We start from the raw sequence: 18239 nt of genomic DNA on the forward strand, positions 1-18239 counted from the left end.
GGGCGACGTGGCCGGCCGGAAGCAGCCAGTGCGGAACCGCCGCCGCCGCCCGCCGCGTCCGCCCTGGGCTGCCGCTCGGCTCCCGAAGCGACGTCGCCATGCTGAAGAAATTCGACAAGAAGGACGAGGAGTCGGGTGAGAGGGCCGAGGCCCCGGGGGAGGCCGGGCGCCCGCGCAAGCCCTCCGCGCCCTCCCCGGGAGGCCTCCTGCCGGACCTCCGTCTGGACGCGAGGCCCCGGGAGGCCCCGGGGACTTGCGCGAAGGTGCGGCGCCCACCCGCGGCCGGCGCCGGAGAGCCCGAGCGGGCCCCGCTGCCCCTCGCCCGGCAGCTCGGGCCGCGATTCGCTGGGTGACCTTGGGCGGGTCTGCGCCTCTGGGCCTCTGCGTCCCCGCCTGTCAGGGGAGGGGGCCAGACCCGGTGGTCCTCTGGGGACTCCCTGGGGCTGCGCCCGTGCTGGGGCGGCCTAGTCGGTAGTGCCCGGATCGGTGCTTGAGAACCCTGACTCCGATTCATTTATCCAGCAAACGTTTCGAGGTCCCGGTGCGTGCCAGGTTGCACTGCGCCCTGACTCTGCAGCAGAGCTAGTGAGACGCGCTCGTGAGCAAGCTAAGAATATAAGGATGGTCGCAGCGGAGTGGAGGGAACAGACGTCAGTCAGATACTCAAGTGTGTCATTAATTACAAGTGTGATTTCTGCTGTGTGCAGAAACCCTAGTCACTGGAGATGGTGGTCCCTCACGCAGTAGAGGCGCAGCTAGGTACCAGTGGCATAGATGAATGAAAGGACACTCTGAGAGGCACACGAGCACTGTACCAGGGCTGCTGGGTGACTGCGAGTTAGTGGTTTGGGGGCAGGGGAGCTCCCTGGAGGAGGCTGGCGGGATCTACTGGATCTTTCACTGCTGTTCAGAGCAGCTGGAGCTTGAACCTCCCAGCCATAGGGACGTCTTTCTCCATCGTCTACAACTGGGAGAGTTTTGAAATTCAGGGTCACAACCTCTGCTCAGTCCCGTCTCTTCTCCCATGGAAGGTGGAGGCTCCAACCCGTTCCAGCACCTCGAGAAGAGTGCGGTGCTGCAGGAGGCAAGTGTCCTTTGCTCCCCTGGGTCTTCCGCTGAGAATGCTCACAGTCAATGTGATCGAAACGCCAGCACATTCAGAGTGCTGGTCTGTAGGACATTAGGGGAGAAATCTGGTCGTGGAAAGATGGGGAATTCATCATGCTGATCCTTTTCTTCTTCTTTGTTTCTCCTGCCAGTTAATTAATAAGCTTTGAGGGTTTCTCTGGTGGTCCAGTGGGTAGGGCTCTGCGCTTGCACTTCGGCACTGGCTCCAGCCCTGTTTGCGGAACTAAGATCCTGCATGCAGGCCACGGGGTGTGGGCCCCCGCCCCCAAAAAATAAAGCCTTTACTGAGTGTTCATTAGTCTCTAAGTCAGCACATGTCCAGGTAACATCTAGGGAGGATTTCAGGAGTTGTTAATAGATGAATTTAAAGAAAAAAGGGAAACAAAGCTCCTTTCATGTGAAAATAAGGTAGGACAAGTGTATTTCTTTACCCTGGGCCTGCTCAGATCTCTGAAGTGCTTGAGGACAGTCATGGAAGGGAAGTAAACTCAGCCAGAAGGTAAATATCCTTGATCGCTTCTTCTCAGGCCCGTGTGTTTAACGAAACGCCCATCAACCCTCGGAAATGTGCCCACATCCTCACCAAGATCCTTTACCTCATAAACCAGGTAACAGGGTGAGGCTTGGGGGTGCAGAAAATGGTACTGGGGTGTGTTGGAGGCAGGGGCACAGCCCCTGTGTGGTTGCAGCCAGCGGCCCATCTCCGGGTGCCCTCAGGGTCCCACTCTGAGGTGCTGCCCTTGATGCAGCCTCGGCTGGGTCTGAGGCTCCGACCTGGGCTGTCTTAGCAGGAAGAGCCTTCCGGCCTTTCTGTCCCAAGCTGAGGCTTCTTTCTGAATTGCAACAGGGGGAGCACCTGGGGACCACGGAAGCGACCGAGGCCTTCTTCGCCATGACCAAACTCTTCCAGTCCAATGACGTAAGTGCCGCCACCCCTGCCCTCCTCCGGGGGGACAGCTCTCAGGATGGTGGGAGGGCCCCTGTCAGAGGCGGCCCCTGGGTCAGGCTGAGCCGGGGGTCACCGGGCTCTCTCCTCTCCTGCCCAGCCCACCCTCCGTCGGATGTGCTACTTGACCATCAAAGAGATGTCGTGCATCGCAGAGGACGTCATCATCGTGACCAGCAGGCGAGTCCCAGGTCCCTGATGGCTGCACCCATGCCGAGCCCGTCTTCTCCGAGCTCCCGCCGCTCAGTCCTCGGCCACGTGTTGCCAGCGCCCTTGCCTCCTTTGCTCTCTCCTCGCCCTCTCCTTCACTTACTCTGCCCAGCCATGGCGCCTCCAGGGGGGGCGGTTCTGCTTGTAATTCTCTGGCCTGGAGTTAGGCACAAACCGTCCCTTCCCTGCTTCCTCTTGGTCCGCTGAGGCAGCCCAGAGCCTCCACGGCGACTCCGGCTCTTCCCAGGAGAGCCCGGGAAGAAGCGACGGGGACGGGGGGCGGTGGGGTGCACGAAGCCCCCAGGCAGACTTTCCCACGAAGGGCTGCTGTGCTCAGGAGGCATTCGGCTCCGGGCCGCCCCTGGGCTCCATTCGCGTGCTTCTCCTCGACGCAGTTTGGGGGTTTGCTACCCATGCGTGTGTAGGCTCACTTAGAGAGTGTGGCAGACGTGGCTTCCGCAGCCCCAGAGCTTCCCGGGAGGTAACCCCACAGACCGGCACTGGGGGGGGAGGGGTGTGACGGCTGTGAGAGCAGGCCAGGAGGACCGCCAGCTTGAATCTGGGTCAGGCAAGGCCTCCTGGAACTGGGGGAGTGGAGTCCTGCAGGGCAAGGCAGGCAGAGCAGGACAAAGGTGGGGTGGGTGGAGTGCAGCTGCCAGGACCTGGGGGCAGTCCAGGGGCTTCTCCGTGACCCCTCAACGGGGAGAGTGGCAGGAAGTCCCACCTGGGGAGGTTGCCGTCGCAGCAGGGCAGTGACCCGGGCAGTGTGGAGTTTCATGGAGACCTCTTGATGAAGGGTTAGGAGCCCAGAGCAGACACCCATTAATAATGGAGACGGGCCTGCTGACCCGGTTGGGGTGGGTGGGGTGTGGGAGCAGGCCCGGCCCCCGCGTGAGGCCTGTGCCGTGTCCCCGTAGCCTGACCAAGGACATGACCGGCAAGGAGGACAGCTACCGGGGCCCGGCCGTGCGTGCCCTATGCCAGATCACCGACGTGAGTGCCCCGCTTGGGGAGGGGCGTGGGGTCCCCAGGGCGCACACCTGCTCCCCTCCTCCTGGCCTCTGCCCCACATCCTGTCGCCTGCGCCCCCACAGAGCACCATGCTGCAGGCCATCGAGCGCTACATGAAGCAGGCCATCGTGGACAAGGTGCCCAGCGTCTCCAGCTCCGCTCTCGTGTCTTCACTGGTGTGTAGCCTGGGGCCAGGGCTGGGGCTGGGCCTGGGCTGGGCTGGGGCGGGGCCTGGGCTGGGGCGGGGCCTGGGTTGGGGCGGAGCGGGGCTGGGGCTGGGGCAGGGGCAGGGGCAGGGGCAGGGGCAGGGGCAGGGGCAGGGGCAGGGGCAGGGGCTGCTCCGGAGGCTGAGCTGAGGAGACATCAAAGATCGCTTTCGCAAGGAAAACCAAAGCTGTGTGGCCCCAGTTGTGAGAGTCCCACCCCCTGCTCTGTGAAGAGTGCCCAGGGGTCTCTGGGTGGATTGAGGGCCCAGTTGGCGGCCTTGACCCATGCCCTGGGGTGACAGGTTTTGGGGATTTGAGCCTGGCAGGAAGTCCGCCAGGGCAGGAGGAGTGAGGGTGGGAGCCGTGCTGAGTCTGCGCCTTCTCGGAGGACCCCGACAGCAAGGTGTCCTGCCCGCCCCGCTCAGCGTGCCCTGTGCCCCACAGCACCTGCTCAAGTGCAGCTTCGACGTGGTCAAGCGCTGGGTGAATGAGGCCCAGGAGGCCGCGTCCAGTGACAACATCATGGTCCAGGTGAGTCGCGAACAGGGCAGGGATGCTAAAAATACTCAGGCGCTGGCCAGCAGGATGGGCTTTCATCACGGAGGTCCTGGCGGCCCCTGGCCGGAGCAGGCTTCAGTCCTTATCTCGTGGTGGGGAGACTTGGGGGTTTGAGGAAAAGAATCCAGGTCATCTCTTACAGGGAGAATTGGTGTACAGACTTGATGGGCTCATGCTAAAATACTGGCTTGGTTTAAAAACCAGCGAGTATTATTTTGGGTGTGTGATGCCATCTCCCTGGTGCCTGGTGAGGGTTCAGTGGCAGCCTCTGCCCTCCTGTCCAGACCTGCAGGCCCCCCGTGTGGGCATCTGTTCCCTCTCCCCATGTCTTAGTGGTGGATCTCGTTTCCAGGGCCCACTCTGGCCCCTCAAACCCTCCAGGATCACAGAGGCTTCTTCCCACGTAAAAGGCCCTGAGCGCCGCCCTAGTAAGGATTCCGGAGGGCAGAGGGGATGGTCTGTGCCTCCCCTCCCCCTGCTGGCTTCGCAGCAGCAGCCACGCATCCTGGGGCGGGGCCGGGGGGCCGAGGGCCTGCTGTAAGGGCGCCCGTCTGCACGGCCCCCGAGATGTCCTCAGCCCAGGCCGGCTCCGCTTCCTCTTTCTGGGCGGAGACCCCTGGTCTCCAGTTCCTCCGTCTGCGCGGCGCCTGGCGGGGTTGGGGGACGGAGGCCTGCAGAGTCCCAGGTGGCTCAGTGGGCGTGGCCCACACCTGGGCTCTGTGCCCACCCCAGAGGTGGGGAGCGGGCCCCGTGGCGTCAGGCCTCACTCGCGCTGCTCTACAACCCCCAGTACCACGCGCTGGGGCTCCTGTACCACGTGCGGAAGAACGACCGCCTGGCGGTCAGCAAGATGATCAGCAAGTTCACGCGGCATGGCCTCAAATCCCCCTTCGCCTACTGCATGATGATTCGCGTGGCCAGCCGGCAGCTGGAGGACGAGGACGGCAGGTAGTGGCACCGCGCCAGCCGCACACCCCCCCGAGCCCTCGCCCAGCCCCCAGGCGGCCCCCCAGCGTCCTCTTGCCGCCTGTCGTTGCAGCCGTGACAGCCCCCTGTTCGACTTCATCGAGAGCTGCCTGCGCAATAAGCACGAGATGGTGGTGTACGAGGCCGCCTCGGCCATTGTCAACCTGCCCGGGTGCAGCGCCAAGGAGCTGGCCCCAGCTGTCTCAGGTGCCCAGGCCCCGCCCCCCGCCCGCCCCGTGCAGCTGGGTCTCCCAGGGGCGAGGCCCTGCCTGGGGTGGACAGGTGCGCTCTCCTCATTTGGGGAGGCCATGCCAGTTGGGGGATAGGTGAGTGGGGGATTTGGGTCTGAACAGTCTCTGAGCCTTGGTCCCCAAACTGCGCCCGGTGCCCTGTCTGTGCCCCTTCCGGGGCCCCTGGGTTTCCTGGCTGCGGCGCGGTGGCAGCCCTCACCGGCCTCTGCCTCGCGGGGGCAGCCCTCACCGGCGTCTCCCCCCGCAGTGCTCCAGCTCTTCTGCAGCTCGCCTAAGGCCGCCCTCCGTTACGCCGCCGTCCGCACCCTCAACAAGGTGAGTTCGCAGTGGACAGAGTGGGGCCGGCCTTCCGACAGGGCTGGGGGCGGGGGCCCCCGCGGCAGGAGGTGCAGCCCTCCTGCAGCTAGATAGAGGTGCAGCTGGCCTCTATCCCCCAGGTGCTGGCGTGAGCCCACCTGAAGGGCCAGCAGAACAGTGGGAGGCCTCCCGTGGCCCGTCCGTGTCGTCACCTGTTTGCTCCCGGACAGGTGGCCATGAAGCACCCGTCCGCGGTGACGGCCTGCAACCTGGACCTGGAGAACCTCGTGACAGACGCAAACCGCAGCATCGCCACGCTGGCCATCACCACGCTGCTCAAGACGGGCAGCGAGGGCAGCATCGACCGTCTCATGAAGCAGATCTCCTCCTTCATGTCCGAGATCTCGGACGAGTTCAAGGTGCACAGGCTGCGCCTGCTGCGGGGCGGGCCGGGGCTGCCGCGGGGCCTCGCTGTGGCGCCATGCGAGGCGCTGCTCCCAGCCTCCGTCGGCGAGGCGGGCGGCTCCAGGCCTGTCAAGCCCTTTGTTGTGTCCCGTGTGCGCGCTGTCTTGTGCTGGGCAAAGTCTGGAGGGGCGAGCAGAGCAGCGCGCACGCCGGCCTGCCCTCGGAGCTCGCTTTCTGGGGCGGGACCACGGGAGTTGACTCCGGAGTGGACGGGATCGTCCCCCATGCTGGAGCAGCGAGGAGACCCTCAGGGCGGCAGTTCCCGGGGGAGCCGCCTGGGAGGACCTGGGAAGGGCCAGCCAGGGCGTGTGTGCGCTTGCCCTGAGCTCTGAGTAGATGAGCAGACGGGGGAGCCCCACAGTGTGGATCGGGGCCTTGGACCGCGGTGCTCGCTGCCCTGCCCGGGGGGCTCGGAGGTCCCCTCAGCCCCTGGCCTGCCGTGCCGCGGCCCGGCCCCACCTGAGGAGGGGCTCTGCTGGGCTCGGGGACTGGAGGAGCCGCCCGCGGGGCTGGGCCGCGGCTCACGCCTGTCTCCGGCACAGGTCGTGGTCGTGCAGGCCATCAGTGCGCTGTGTCAGAAGTACCCCCGCAAGCACGCCGTGCTCATGAACTTCCTGTTCTCCATGCTGCGGGAAGAGGTGAGCGTGGGTGGCCTGGCTGCTGGCTCCCGGGCAGGCGGGCCTGGAGCCACCTGTTAGCTGGCTGGCTTCTGGTGCCCGCAGCCCCCTTGGCTCCTTGTGTGCAGGCAGTGCAAACATGCCCCAGTCACTGTGGTTACAGTCGTAACTGACAACGTGCCCCCCTGGCCATATAGACTCAGCAGATGCCCAAGGCGATGCTTAAGCAGAAGATGAATAACAATCTGTCTGGTGTCATCTGGTATAGAAATATTCTAGCCATTGCAATGTTTCATAAAAAAAATTTTCCCACAAAAATCGGTCCTTGGTGCCAAAAAGGCTGGAGACCGCTGTCATAAAATACACACGACGTAGAATTCATCAAGGGCTTCCCATGTAACTCAGCTGGTAAAGAATCCGCCTGCTATGCAGGAGACCCCGGTTCGATTCCTTGGTCGGGAAGATCCGCTGGAGAAGGGATAGGCTACCCACTCCAGTGTTCTTGGGCTTCCCTGGTGGCTCAGCTGGTAAAGAATCTGCCTGCAGTGTGGGAGATCTGGGTTCGATCCTTGGGTTGGGAAGATCCCCTGCAGAAGGGAAAGGCTGCCCACTCCAGTATTCTGGCCTGGACATCAGTCCATGGGGTCACAAAGACCGAGTGCCTGTCACAGTAGAATTCGTCACCTTGTATATTGTTCAGTATTGTTAAATACCTTCACACAGGAGTGCAGTTAATTTCCAGAACTTTCTCATCCTGCAAAACTGAACTCTGTTGCCATTTAACGATAACCCCCTACTCTCTACCCCTCCAGTCTTTATACCGCCCACTCTTCCTTTGTTTCAAAGGTGGGAAGAAAATCAAGTCCCAGAGGTTTCTATTAAAGCGTCTTCAGTTAGTCCAGAATGGCCCCGGCGAGCATTCAGCCTGAGCCTTTAGCTTTCACACAGAAGGGAGGTGGCAGCGGGGGAGCCAGGCCCTCGCCTGCAGGCTCCGGCTGGGCCGCTGGGCCGGGCTGCCGCCGGGCTCCGCAGAGCGCCTGGTGCTCAGCTTCCTGTGGCCCTGGCCCACAGGGTGGCTTTGAGTACAAGCGGGCCATCGTGGACTGCATCATCAGCATCATCGAGGAGAACGCGGAGAGCAAGGAGACGGGGCTGTCCCACCTGTGCGAGTTCATCGAGGACTGCGAGTTCACCGTGCTGGCCACGCGCATCCTGCACCTGCTGGGCCAGGAGGGGCCCAAGACCAGCAACCCCTCCAAGTACATCCGCTTCATCTACAACCGCGTGGTGCTGGAGCACGCGGAGGTCCGCGCAGGTGCGTGGGCGCGGCGCGGGCCCCGGGGCCTGCAGGCCTGAGGGCGCCCCCGGCAGGCGCTCCCTTCTGTTCCACTGCACGTAGTCCTGCGCCTTTCTCCTTTTTCCGCCTTTCTCCTTTTTCCGCCTTTCTCCTCCCTTTCTCCTCGGTATTTCGTTTTTCTTTTTCATGGTGGCTTTCTTGACGTGTGACTCACATAACACACTCTGTTCGCTGAGTGCGCACTTCCACGTGCAGCCATCCGACCCTTCGTTTCACTCAGACTCACTGCTGTTGCCTCTCTTGCCTGCTCTGGACAGGCGGTCCCCAAGCAGTTCTTGCTTCCTCAGCTGTAGCTCATTCTCTCCCTCATTTGCGGTCAGGTGAGGCTTCGCTGCCCCTGAGGCCGTTAGGACACAGAGATCGAGGGCAGCTCTCGTGGCCGCGTGGTGGTCAGAGCTGAGAAGGGCTGCTGGGCCCGAGGACGGGGCCGTCTCCCCCGGGAGAAGCGAGGCCCGGAGGCTGCTTGGCCGGCCCGCTCTGAGCCCTGGCCTGAGCCGTGTTTGCCTTGCGCCCGCAGGTGCCGTGAGCGCTCTGGCCAAGTTCGGGGCACAGAATGAAGAGATGCTGCCCAGTATCCTGGTGCTGCTGAAGAGGTGCGTGCGGCGTCCCCTCGGCTGGCGGCTGCCCCCCGTCTCTGTAGCTGGAAAGGTGGGGAAAGATGCACAGCTATTGATGGTGGAAAGCAGTGGAGACACAGGAAAGCGTGAAACACGGTGCTGTGCAGAAGCGCCCCTGCCTGGGTGTCAGCGCGGGGTGTTTTCTGTTTAAGAAGCAGCTTTATTGAGCTATAGCTCGTAATCCGCACAGTGTCCCCATCTTAAGTGCACACACAATGGGTTTGTTACATTCAGAGTCATTTAACCATTACCGCCGTCTGAGTTGAGAACTTTTCTCTTGACTGCGCTATGCAGCTTCTGGGATCTTAGTTCCCTGAGCAGGGATCGAACCTGGGCCCTCTGCGGTGGAAGCGCAGAGTCCCAGCCACTCGACTACCAGGGAATTCTTGAAAACACTTCTGCCACCCCAGAGAAACCGTGTACCAGCGAGTAGTCGAGCCTGCCCCAGCCCTGCCCCGGCCCTCGCTTGCCCCCCGGCTCTGGATTTGCCTGTGCCGGCTTGTCACGCGCCTGCAGGCGTTCAGCGTGGCGCCTCTCACGAGTGCGGCTCCTTCATGGGGTTTCCAGGGCTCACGTGCCGGCACTCCATGCCTTTTTATGGGCAGGTTCTCCTGTGTGGCATGAAGAGCCCCCGTGTGCATGTCTGGCCACCGGTCGGGAGGCGTCTGGGCCATTTCCGGCTCCTGGCTTGCGTGGGTCGCACTGCTATGAACATCCGTGCACGAGGCTCCACATGCCTTGCTTTCAGTTCTCTGGGGTGTGCACCCAGGAGGGGGTTGCGGAGTCGAGTTCAAGTCTTTTTTGACATGTGCTGCCGGATACAGGCTCGTGGCTCCCTCCCTGGGTGGGCTCTGGGAGAGGGTCCCTGGAGAGTGAATACTGCCACCCCTGTGCCTCTGATACCCGGGCACCGCCTCTGGTGATGGGGGTGGAAGCACCTGCCACCTCTGCCCGCCCTCTGCTGGGGCCCTGTAGCGCCCCCCTGCCCCCTATGGGCGCCCGTCAGGAGCTCCGTGTTGTGGCCACAGGTGTGTGATGGACGACGACAATGAGGTCAGGGACCGGGCCACCTTCTACCTCAACGTCCTGGAGCAGAAGCAGAAGGCCCTCAACGCAGGCTATATCCTGAATGGTGAGTCCTCCTCGCCCGACCACTCCCCTCGCCCCCGTCCCGGGCGGCGGCCTTCCCGGGCGGCGTGCCCTCCGCTGGCCTCCCGCGGCAACTGCAGGGCGTCACTGTCATCTCAGGAGGCGCCGGACCCCAAGGGCGGGAGCAGCCCAGAGAGCTGAGCCGCTCGCCAGTCCTACGAACCTGCCGAGCACTCCCCGCTGTGTCCAAGCCCCTGTCCCGTGTCCATTCGCTCCTCGCAACAGTGCTGCAGAGGAGGGTGTCCTGCGAAGTCGGGGCTCGGCAGTCTCGCTGGTTTCCTCAGGGTCCTACAGCCTTGACCCCCGGCCCCCGGCTCGCTCTGGCCTCTAGGTCTGACCGTGTCCATCCCGGGTCTGGAGAGGGCACTGCAGCAGTACACGCTGGAGCCGTCGGAGAAGCCCTTCGACCTCAAGTCCGTGCCCCTGGCCACTGCGCCCATGGCAGAGCAGAGGACAGGTCAGGCGCACCTGTGTCCTTCAGAGGCCCTTGGGCCCAGGCCTCCTCTGGAGGGTCTGCCTGGCCTGCGAGGCCACCGCAGCTGCCCAGGGTAGAAGGGGCTGTGCTGGGCGGGGGGAGTCCCCCTGCCTGCCTCTGGCCCTGGAGAGGAAGCCCCCTGCACACAGTCACGCGCACCGTCTCCCGTGCTCCGTGCTTCACAGTGGGAGGTGGGGATCACACTTCCCGAGTAATGGCGCTGTGGTCCATGTGCCCTGGCCATCTCTGAGCTATGCATGCTTGTTCCCGCAGAAAGCACCCCGGTCACCGCCGCCAAGCAGCCCGAGAAGGTGGCTGCCACCCGGCAGGAGATCTTCCAGGGTGAGTGAGGGGGCTCGCAGGCCGCGGCGACTCTTCCCGCAGGAGCTGAGATCGGGGCTCCCCTGCGTGCTGGCTCTGAGTGTGTTCAGACAGCGTGCTCGACCCTTAGTGGAGGTTGGTGCACCCATTTGGGATCTGAGGATTTGGGTGTTCAGAGAGACAGGGTGATTTGCCCCAGTTTGCACAGCACCAGGGGGAGGGCAGAAACAAAGTCCAGCTCCAGCTGGCTTAGAGCCGCTTTGGCCTTGTTCTGAGTGCTGCAGGCCCTGGGCCCAGTCGGTTCGGGACGTCTGGCGCTCCTCAGCGGAGCTGAGGGCACGCCACAGTCCTGTGTCTCGGGCTCCAAATGTGCTCCGGCCACCTTGTCTGGCAGGGTTTGGTGAGGATTCCGTCTGTCCGTCTGCTCCCGCATTTCTCAGGGGAGAGGCTGTGTGTCTAGTTGGCAGACCACGTTGTCCATCAGCTTCCTGCCTTCGAGTCCCAGCAGCAGCCTCCCGTCCAGGTGGCCCCAGCCCGCCGCCCCGACTCGCCTCCTCTGCTGCCCTGCTGCGTGCTCTCGCAGCTTCTGACCTGTTTTCTGTCCGTAACTGCACTGGTGCCGGCCTCCTCCTAGCAGGCTCCCGATGACTGTGGGATTCATTTCAAGTCCGCCTTGTCCTTTCCACTCCCGAACCTGTCTTCCACCAACACGCCATCTCTCAGGTGTGGCTGAACCAGGACCCTGAGCTGGCTGGCGTCGCTCTCCCTGCAGGCTTTCCCTGTGTGTCCTTCCCTCTTGCTGCCGGCAGAGATCAGCACGAACTTGGTGGTTTCACTCAAGGCTGCTCCACCCCATGTCCTGAGGCCTGAGTTCAGCCTCGTTACGGGCGGAAAGAGCAGGATAATGATGATACTGCCTGCCTTCTCCCTCTGTCCCTGAAGTCCTACTAAGTCTAGGGCAGAGGATCATACCGCCTCAGGTAGAGTTCTTTTCCACGTGGAGGTCAGTGTAGCCGGGAAGGTGAGTGACGGATCTTGACTCATGGTCCTCAGGCATCCGTGTGCGTCAGAGTCACGAGGGGAAGCTTGTTCGAGATGCAGGAGGGGGCCTCTGACGGGCGTGTCTGGGGAGGCCTGAGGATCTGCACTGTGGCCATGCCCGCAGCCCCGGGTGTTTCTGGAGCAGTGACTCCTGAGCACAGCGGGGAGAGCAGGGCCAGCTGGGAGCGCCTCGTTCTCCCAGGCGCACCCGGGCCGGAAGCTGGCCTGCACCGGGTGCCCGCCGGCCGCTCTGAGCCGGGCGTTCTGTGACTGAATCTGCCCCCTCTCCTTTGGGGCCGCTTGTCCCGACAGCCACGTGTCTGAGAGCAGTCTGTCCTTCTGCCTGGCTCCGTGGCCAGCAGCGTTCGCTTCCTCTTTGTCTTTCCCTGTCTCCCTCTTCTGAGCACCCTTGCTGAGTTTCTAAGCTTGAGGGGGTCTCTGGATGGATGAGGCCGGGCCGTGGGCCTGACGTCCATCGGTTGGTCTGGCGTCCCATGTGGGACAGCGGGGAGTGCTCGGGTGTCTCGGGGAACCGAGAGAGAGAGGCCTGAGGACTGATCAGAGACCCCGCTGAGCTGCTGGGTGAATGCGCGGCCTATGGGTTTCAGAGCAGCTGGCGGCCGTGCCCGAGTTCCAGGGGCTGGGGCCCCTCTTCAAGTCCGCGCCTGAGCCCGTGGCCCTCACCGAGTCGGAGACGGAGTACGTCGTCCGCTGCACAAAGCACACCTTCGTGGACCACATGGTCTTCCAGGTGAGCGGGGGCCCTCCGGGGGGACCCCCATGCCGAGTGGCTGGAGCCGGGCTCGATGCCGGCTCCAGCTGCTACGTGTCGAGTCCCTGACTCAGGGCCTGTGCGGCTCCCGCGTGTCCACTTGGAGACAGGGGGTCTGGGCAGGGGGCCTGGGTCGAGAGTCAGGGTGGCCCTGGGGTAGGAGGCAGGGCTCCCGACGCCTCCTCTGCAACTCGGGGGGCCCCCCACCCCCCGGCTCAGCGTCTCGGCCCCTCTGCTCCCTGGTCCAGTTTGACTGCACGAACACCCTCAACGATCAGACCCTGGAGAACGTCACGGTGCAGATGGAGCCCACGGAGGCCTACGAGGTGCTGTGTTACGTGCCCGCCCGGAGCCTGCCCTACAACCAGCCCGGGACCTGCTACACGCTGGTGGCCCTGCCCAAGGAGGACCCCACGGCGGGTGAGCTCCCCCGGCCTCCCAGGCGCCCGTGGGTCGGGGTAGGGAGGGCGGCCTGTGCACCAGCTGTTCGTCTCTGGTCAGAGCTTCAGCTCCTCGAGGTCTGTCCAGAGCAGAAGGCCGGCCCGACCTGGGGCTTTGCACACAGCAGCTCGTTTCCTCCTCACACACCCTTGCGGGCAGCACTGCTCTCTCTCTCTGAGAGGGCCACCGAGATGGGGTAAACAGCTTGCCTGAGTTCACCAGGCTGCGAGGCCGAGCCCCGGCCCTCAGGCAGGACTCTGTCTCGGCCGTGAAAGAGCCAGAGAGAGGCACAGACGTGACCGTCTGAGTCCACTCCTCCCAGAGAGGCAGGGGCTTTTCCGGGCCTGGGGTGGTGGGCCTGGGCGGCATGTGGACGTGGCCAGCCTGAAGCGTCTGAGTCCACTCCTCCCAGAGAGGCAGGGGCTTTTCCGGGCCTGGGGTGGTGGGCCTGGGCGGCATGTGGACGTGGCCAGCCTGAAGCGTCTGAGTCCTCTCCTCCCAGAGAGGCAGGGGCTTTTCCGGGCCTGGGGCGGTGGGCCTGGGCGGCATGTGGACGTGGCCAGCCTGAAGCGTCTCTGCCACCCTTGCTTCTCTTTCCTCGTGAGGGCAGCTCCTCAGGCTCCTGCCTCCCCACGCCACTGCCCTTGGTCCAGACCCGCGGGCAGGCTGGCCTGGGCCGCTGGCGCGGTCGAGGCCTGGAGGACAGGCTGTGGCCGCCTGCCCGCAGAGGCCCCCAACGGCGTGCCTTCCCTCCTGCAGTGGCCTGCACGTTCAGCTGCATGATGAAGTTCACTGTCAAGGACTGCGACCCCACCACCGGGGAGGCGGACGATGAGGGCTACGAGGATGAGTATGTGGTAAGCGCCGGCGGGGCCCGCAGGGCTCACGCCAGCCTGCACGCGTGTGCGCTGGTTTCGGTTTAGACGTCGCAAAAGAGTTCTTGTTTTTAACTTAAAAAATACATGTTCAAGTGTCACAAGAAAACCTGGGAAATAGAAAAACAAGTACACTCAGGCAGGGAAACGTTCACTGTAGCCCTTGGGAATGGCTGCGGGGAGAGAAGCTGTGTCTGATGTCATTACATACATTACAGATCTTGTTGGTTTCCCTTAGAACCAGGGTGTAATTTCCCGTCAGTACAAATACTTCATAAACACAAGTCTTAGTGACTTTAAAATACTCCCTTCTATTGACATATCCTAATTCACCTCACTTTGTATTCCAATAACATTGGGCATTTGTGATTCCAAATTCTCACTGTTTTTGAGTGCTACAGTAAACACCCCTTTCAGTAAAAATTTGTGCCTGTGTTTCAGACCTGTCTTGTGACTGGAAGTAGAATAATTAAAAAAACATTTAAAATAATTAAAAAAACAAGTAGGATAATCGGGTCAAAGACGCAGGACGGTTTCAGGGCTTTTTGGTTCCTGCCATCAGTCGCTTTCTAGAGAGACGGGGTCAGTTTGTGTCTGTCAGCGACCTTCTGACGCAGTGAGGTGCCCCTTCCGGCTCCAGCTCGCGGGGCTAGCACAGAGCCGAGGGCAGGGTCATTCTCGATTTGCCCGGCGTGCGGCGGCTCCCTGCCATCTGAGTGCAGACCCTGACAGGCAGCCTGGGATGGAGACGGCCAGGGCCCTCGTAGCCAGAGGGGCAGTCGCTGGGGCACACCCGATGGGCACTTGTGTCCTCCCGGGTCCAGGCCTGAGCCAGCAGTGCGCGCAGCCAAGGCCAGGAGGGCTGGGTATGAAGCCCGGCTTCTGCCACAGGGGCTGTGTCCTACCTGTGAACGCCCTCCCCGCGCACGGGAGCAGGGGCTCAGCAGAGAGCTGCTGGTGAATGAGCGGGAGCCTTTCCACACAGTCGGTCCAGGGTGCGCGTCCAGAGCGGGCCCGGCTGACTCGGGGCGGCCTCTGAGCACTCCTCCCCACCCCGCCCCATCAAGTCAGGCACTGGCGGCTTCGGAGGGCGCGCTCTCACAGCCAACACCCCGAGAGGAGGACAGGGGCCCCTCCATATCTGTGGGTTCTGCCTCCATGGATCCAACCAACAGACGGAAAATGGAGTGGGTTCCAGAAAATTCGCAAGAGCAAAACGTGAGCTTGTCACACAAGGCAGCTATGTACTTAGCGTTTGCACTGTGTTTACGTCTGTTTCCATGACACTTACATCATATCGGGTATTATAAACGCTTGAGAGGTGGCGCAGAGCATAAGGAAAACGTGCGCAGCTTAAACGCAAACACGGCGCTGCTCCACGTAGAGGACTGGAGCCCCCAGGAGCTCGCTGTCTGAGGGCGCGTCCCGCCGAGGGGCCACCACCCGGCCGTGAGCTGCTGAGGACAGGCCGCTGGTCCGCTGGGGCCCGCCCCGGAGCCCAGCGCTCGGAGCCTGCGCGGTGGGAGGGGCGGGTGGGCAGAGCGGAGCGGAGGCTCTCGCCGTCTCTCCTGGAGCTGTGTGCCTCAGGACCCTCCTATCGCCCCCCAGCTGGAGGACCTGGAAGTCACGATAGCGGATCACATCCAGAAGGTCATGAAGCTGAACTTCGAGGCAGCCTGGGACGAGGTCGGGGATGAGTTCCAGAAGGAGGAGACGTTCACCTTGTCCACCATCAAGACACTCGAGGGTAAATGCTGGGGGTGCCGGCTCTGGTTTGCCTGCCTTTCAAGACCCTTGGCCACTGTTAAAGTGCTCCTCCTCCCCCCGTCCCCGCCCCCGTCCCCCAAAGATCCAGGGCCAAGTCTAGAGCATACAGTTCAGATACACAGAATAATAAAAAAGTCGCTCAGTCATGTCCGACGCTTTGCGACCCCGTGAACAGTGCAGGCCATGGAATTCTCCAGGCCAGGACACTGGAGAGGGTAGCCTTTCCCTTCTCCAGGGGATCTTCCCAACCCAGGGATCGAACCCAGGTCTCCCACACTGCAGGCGGATTCTTCACCAGCTGAGCCACAAGGGACAGTTCAGATGCTGCTCATTAAAAGCTGCATACAGTGGGATTTGGGGCTGGGGGAGTGGTGATAGCGCCAAGTGGAGATGAGCTACGTGGGTTAATAACTCTGGGACTCCTCCCTGCAGAGGCTGTGGGCAATATCGTCAAGTTCTTAGGAATGCACCCTTGTGAGCGGTCTGACAAAGTGCCGGACAACAAGAACACGCACACGCTGCTCCTGGCCGGTGAGTGGCGTTTCTCGTGGGAAGGGCCTGGGTGCCCCTGGGTAACCCGGGGATTTAGGGCTCGCAGCGCGGAACATCACAAGGTATGAGAAGGCCAGCTAGCGCCGTTTTCCCCCGGCGCTTGCTGCCAGTCAGTGTCCCTGCCCACGGGCAGCCAGTGAGCTCCTACACAGGCCTCCAGGCGCCTCCCTGTGATCCTAAGGGTGTGAGAGCAAGTGTGCATGCTGCCCTGTGCAGAGTCAGACAGCCGTATGCAGACGGCGGGCACGCTGCTTTGCACTTGGCTGTTCACTTCACCGTGCATCTTGGAGAGCCTCCTGGTTTTTTTCCTTTTTTTAATAACATGAAATTTACCAATGTAGTGATTTTCACATCAGCTCAGCAGCGTTAAGTACATTCCCGCTGTTTTGCAACTATCGCCATCACCCACCTCCAGAACTTTCCCGTCTTCCCAGACGTCTTCCCAGACTGAGCTCTGGTTGTTTCTCATGGCTGAGTACTGTCTCTCAGAACCAGCACGTGGACTGAGGGACACCTAGGTGGTTCTCGTGTTCTGCCATTACAGACTGCGCTGCAGGGAACAACCCCACACACACGTGTCTGCTTAGGCACTTTATTTTGGATGTGTGCACTCTGGGTATTTGTAGGGTGAGTTTCTCAAGGCTTTACCAGGTCAAAGTGCATCTTTCATCTCGGTAAATATCTCCAGCTGCCTTCCATAGGAATCGTGTGCCTTCTCTCCCACACTTCCAACCGGGCAGCGTGTTCGCAACCTGCGCGGCCTGTGCTGGGCGTGTCCGTGTGTCTCGAGTGGCTTCACTCTGAGTGTCCTGTGTACTGACGGGCGCTCAGCATCTCAAGTGCGATCTGCCATGATTGCTCTCACCCCCTCTGACGTGAAACAGCGCGTGCATTCTATTTATTTCTATAGTTTCCACTGAGTTGGTTATTCCTTTCTGATAGGAATGGGGTTTTTAAGCAGTTCTGGGAATTTTCAAACACACACACGGAACCCCCGTGCACTCCTCCCCCAGCCGTAGCAGCAAGCATCTCCACCCAGATGCGGTCTCCACCCCCAGATTATTCTAGGGCAAGCCCCATACATAGATATTTCGTATGTAAATATTTCTGACCCGTTGGTTCTCCAAAAGCTAATGAGCCAGTGCGCTTGCTGCACCTGGGACTGTGAGCAAAGGGAAGTTCTGTTTTCTGAGTGTTTATAAACAGGGTTAGGAAGTGGCTCTGCTCCAGTGCCCCGCTCACAGCTGGCCGCCCCCAAGCCTGCAGTGCGGCGCCCCATCCCCTGGGCTTTGCAGACGCCTGCACTGCGATTTTGCCCTGGTGGGGCTGTCCCTCGGTCTGTGACCTTCGATGCGGTCTGAGAGCCTCGGTGATGTCGCACAGAACCATACACGTCCAGTGGTGCATCGGGGCTTGGCAGCAGCGTGACATGCAGACTGATCTCTGCCGAGGTCACTGATGACGCTGTAGTTCAGAGAGGTGTAGTGACGTGCCCAGCGCCTCGCACAGCTCCCGTCTCACCCCAGAGCTGCCTCTGCCAGCTGTGGCACGCCGCCCTCAGCCCAGCCCCGCAGCCCCCTCCGGCCTTACGCGCCTGCCTTCTCCCCTCCCCTGCAGGCGTGTTCCGGGGCGGCCATGATGTCCTGGTGCGCTCCCGGCTGCTGCTGTTGGACACGGTCACTCTGCAGGTAACAGCCAGAAGTTCGGAGGAGCTGCCTGTGGACATCGTCCTGGCGTCTGTGGGCTAAGGGGCCAGCTTGCATCGGATCACGTCCTCCCCTTTCCCCGAACACTACGCAGGAGTCGCGCCTTCCTCCTGAACCCAGTGGAAGCTCCTTTCCAAGCCTGTGTATTGAAAAGCAATTAGGAATCACTGAGGGTCTTTTGTTGTGTTTTTCGTTTTCTTAAATTGACCCCCCGCCCCAAACCCCGCTGCTGACAGTGACTCTTTAAATGGCGTAATTTTAGCTCATCCTAGAACGTCGTGCTGCCTTGCCTGCCAGGGAAGGGGCATTGCAAATGAATAAAGTGCTTGCACCACCTGACTTTATCCCCTTTGGAACCATCATCTTATCCCTACAAATAAATCAGCATGTATTTATTGAATGACTGCTACTTCTGCAGACTCGTGCTTAGGGGTCCGGCTTCTCTGCCGCCCGTAGCCCTTTGCCACAGTACCTACAGGAGGCAGGACCCTCTCACGGGCCTCTGCCCGTG

General features: G+C 61.8%; 1 protein-coding gene across 1 annotated transcript; it reads left to right on the forward strand.

Moving 5' to 3' along the window:
* Positions 1-18128, forward strand: COPG1 (COPI coat complex subunit gamma 1). The gene is made up of 24 exons (XM_027957854.2): positions 1-135; positions 1032-1084; positions 1656-1736; positions 1976-2047; positions 2175-2254; positions 3202-3277; positions 3379-3471; positions 3946-4032; positions 4850-5007; positions 5099-5232; positions 5524-5591; positions 5804-5992; positions 6581-6676; positions 7727-7970; positions 8530-8605; positions 9658-9761; positions 10110-10235; positions 10527-10595; positions 12224-12366; positions 12636-12807; positions 13588-13685; positions 15312-15450; positions 15903-16001; positions 17640-18128. Exons 1-24 carry the CDS (start codon positions 99-101, stop codon positions 17768-17770), a joined length of 2625 nt encoding a protein of 874 aa, XP_027813655.1. The 5' UTR covers positions 1-98; the 3' UTR covers positions 17771-18128.
* The last annotated feature ends 111 nt before the right edge of the window (positions 18129-18239 follow it).

This window comes from Ovis aries, chromosome 19, assembly GCF_016772045.2.
Source record: "Ovis aries strain OAR_USU_Benz2616 breed Rambouillet chromosome 19, ARS-UI_Ramb_v3.0, whole genome shotgun sequence".
NCBI classification, from domain to species: Eukaryota; Metazoa; Chordata; class Mammalia; order Artiodactyla; family Bovidae; genus Ovis; species Ovis aries.

Bases quoted from the DNA above. Each gene is read 5' to 3' on its own strand.
- COPG1 (XM_027957854.2), top strand. From the start codon at position 99: ATGCTGAAGAAATTCGACAAGAAGGACGAGGAGTCGG. The intron at 2,048-2,174 runs GTAAGTGCCGCC...TCTCCTGCCCAG, and splicing joins AACTCTTCCAGTCCAATGAC to CCCACCCTCCGTCGGATGTG. The intron at 15,451-15,902 runs GTAAATGCTGGG...TCCTCCCTGCAG, and splicing joins CACCATCAAGACACTCGAGG to AGGCTGTGGGCAATATCGTC.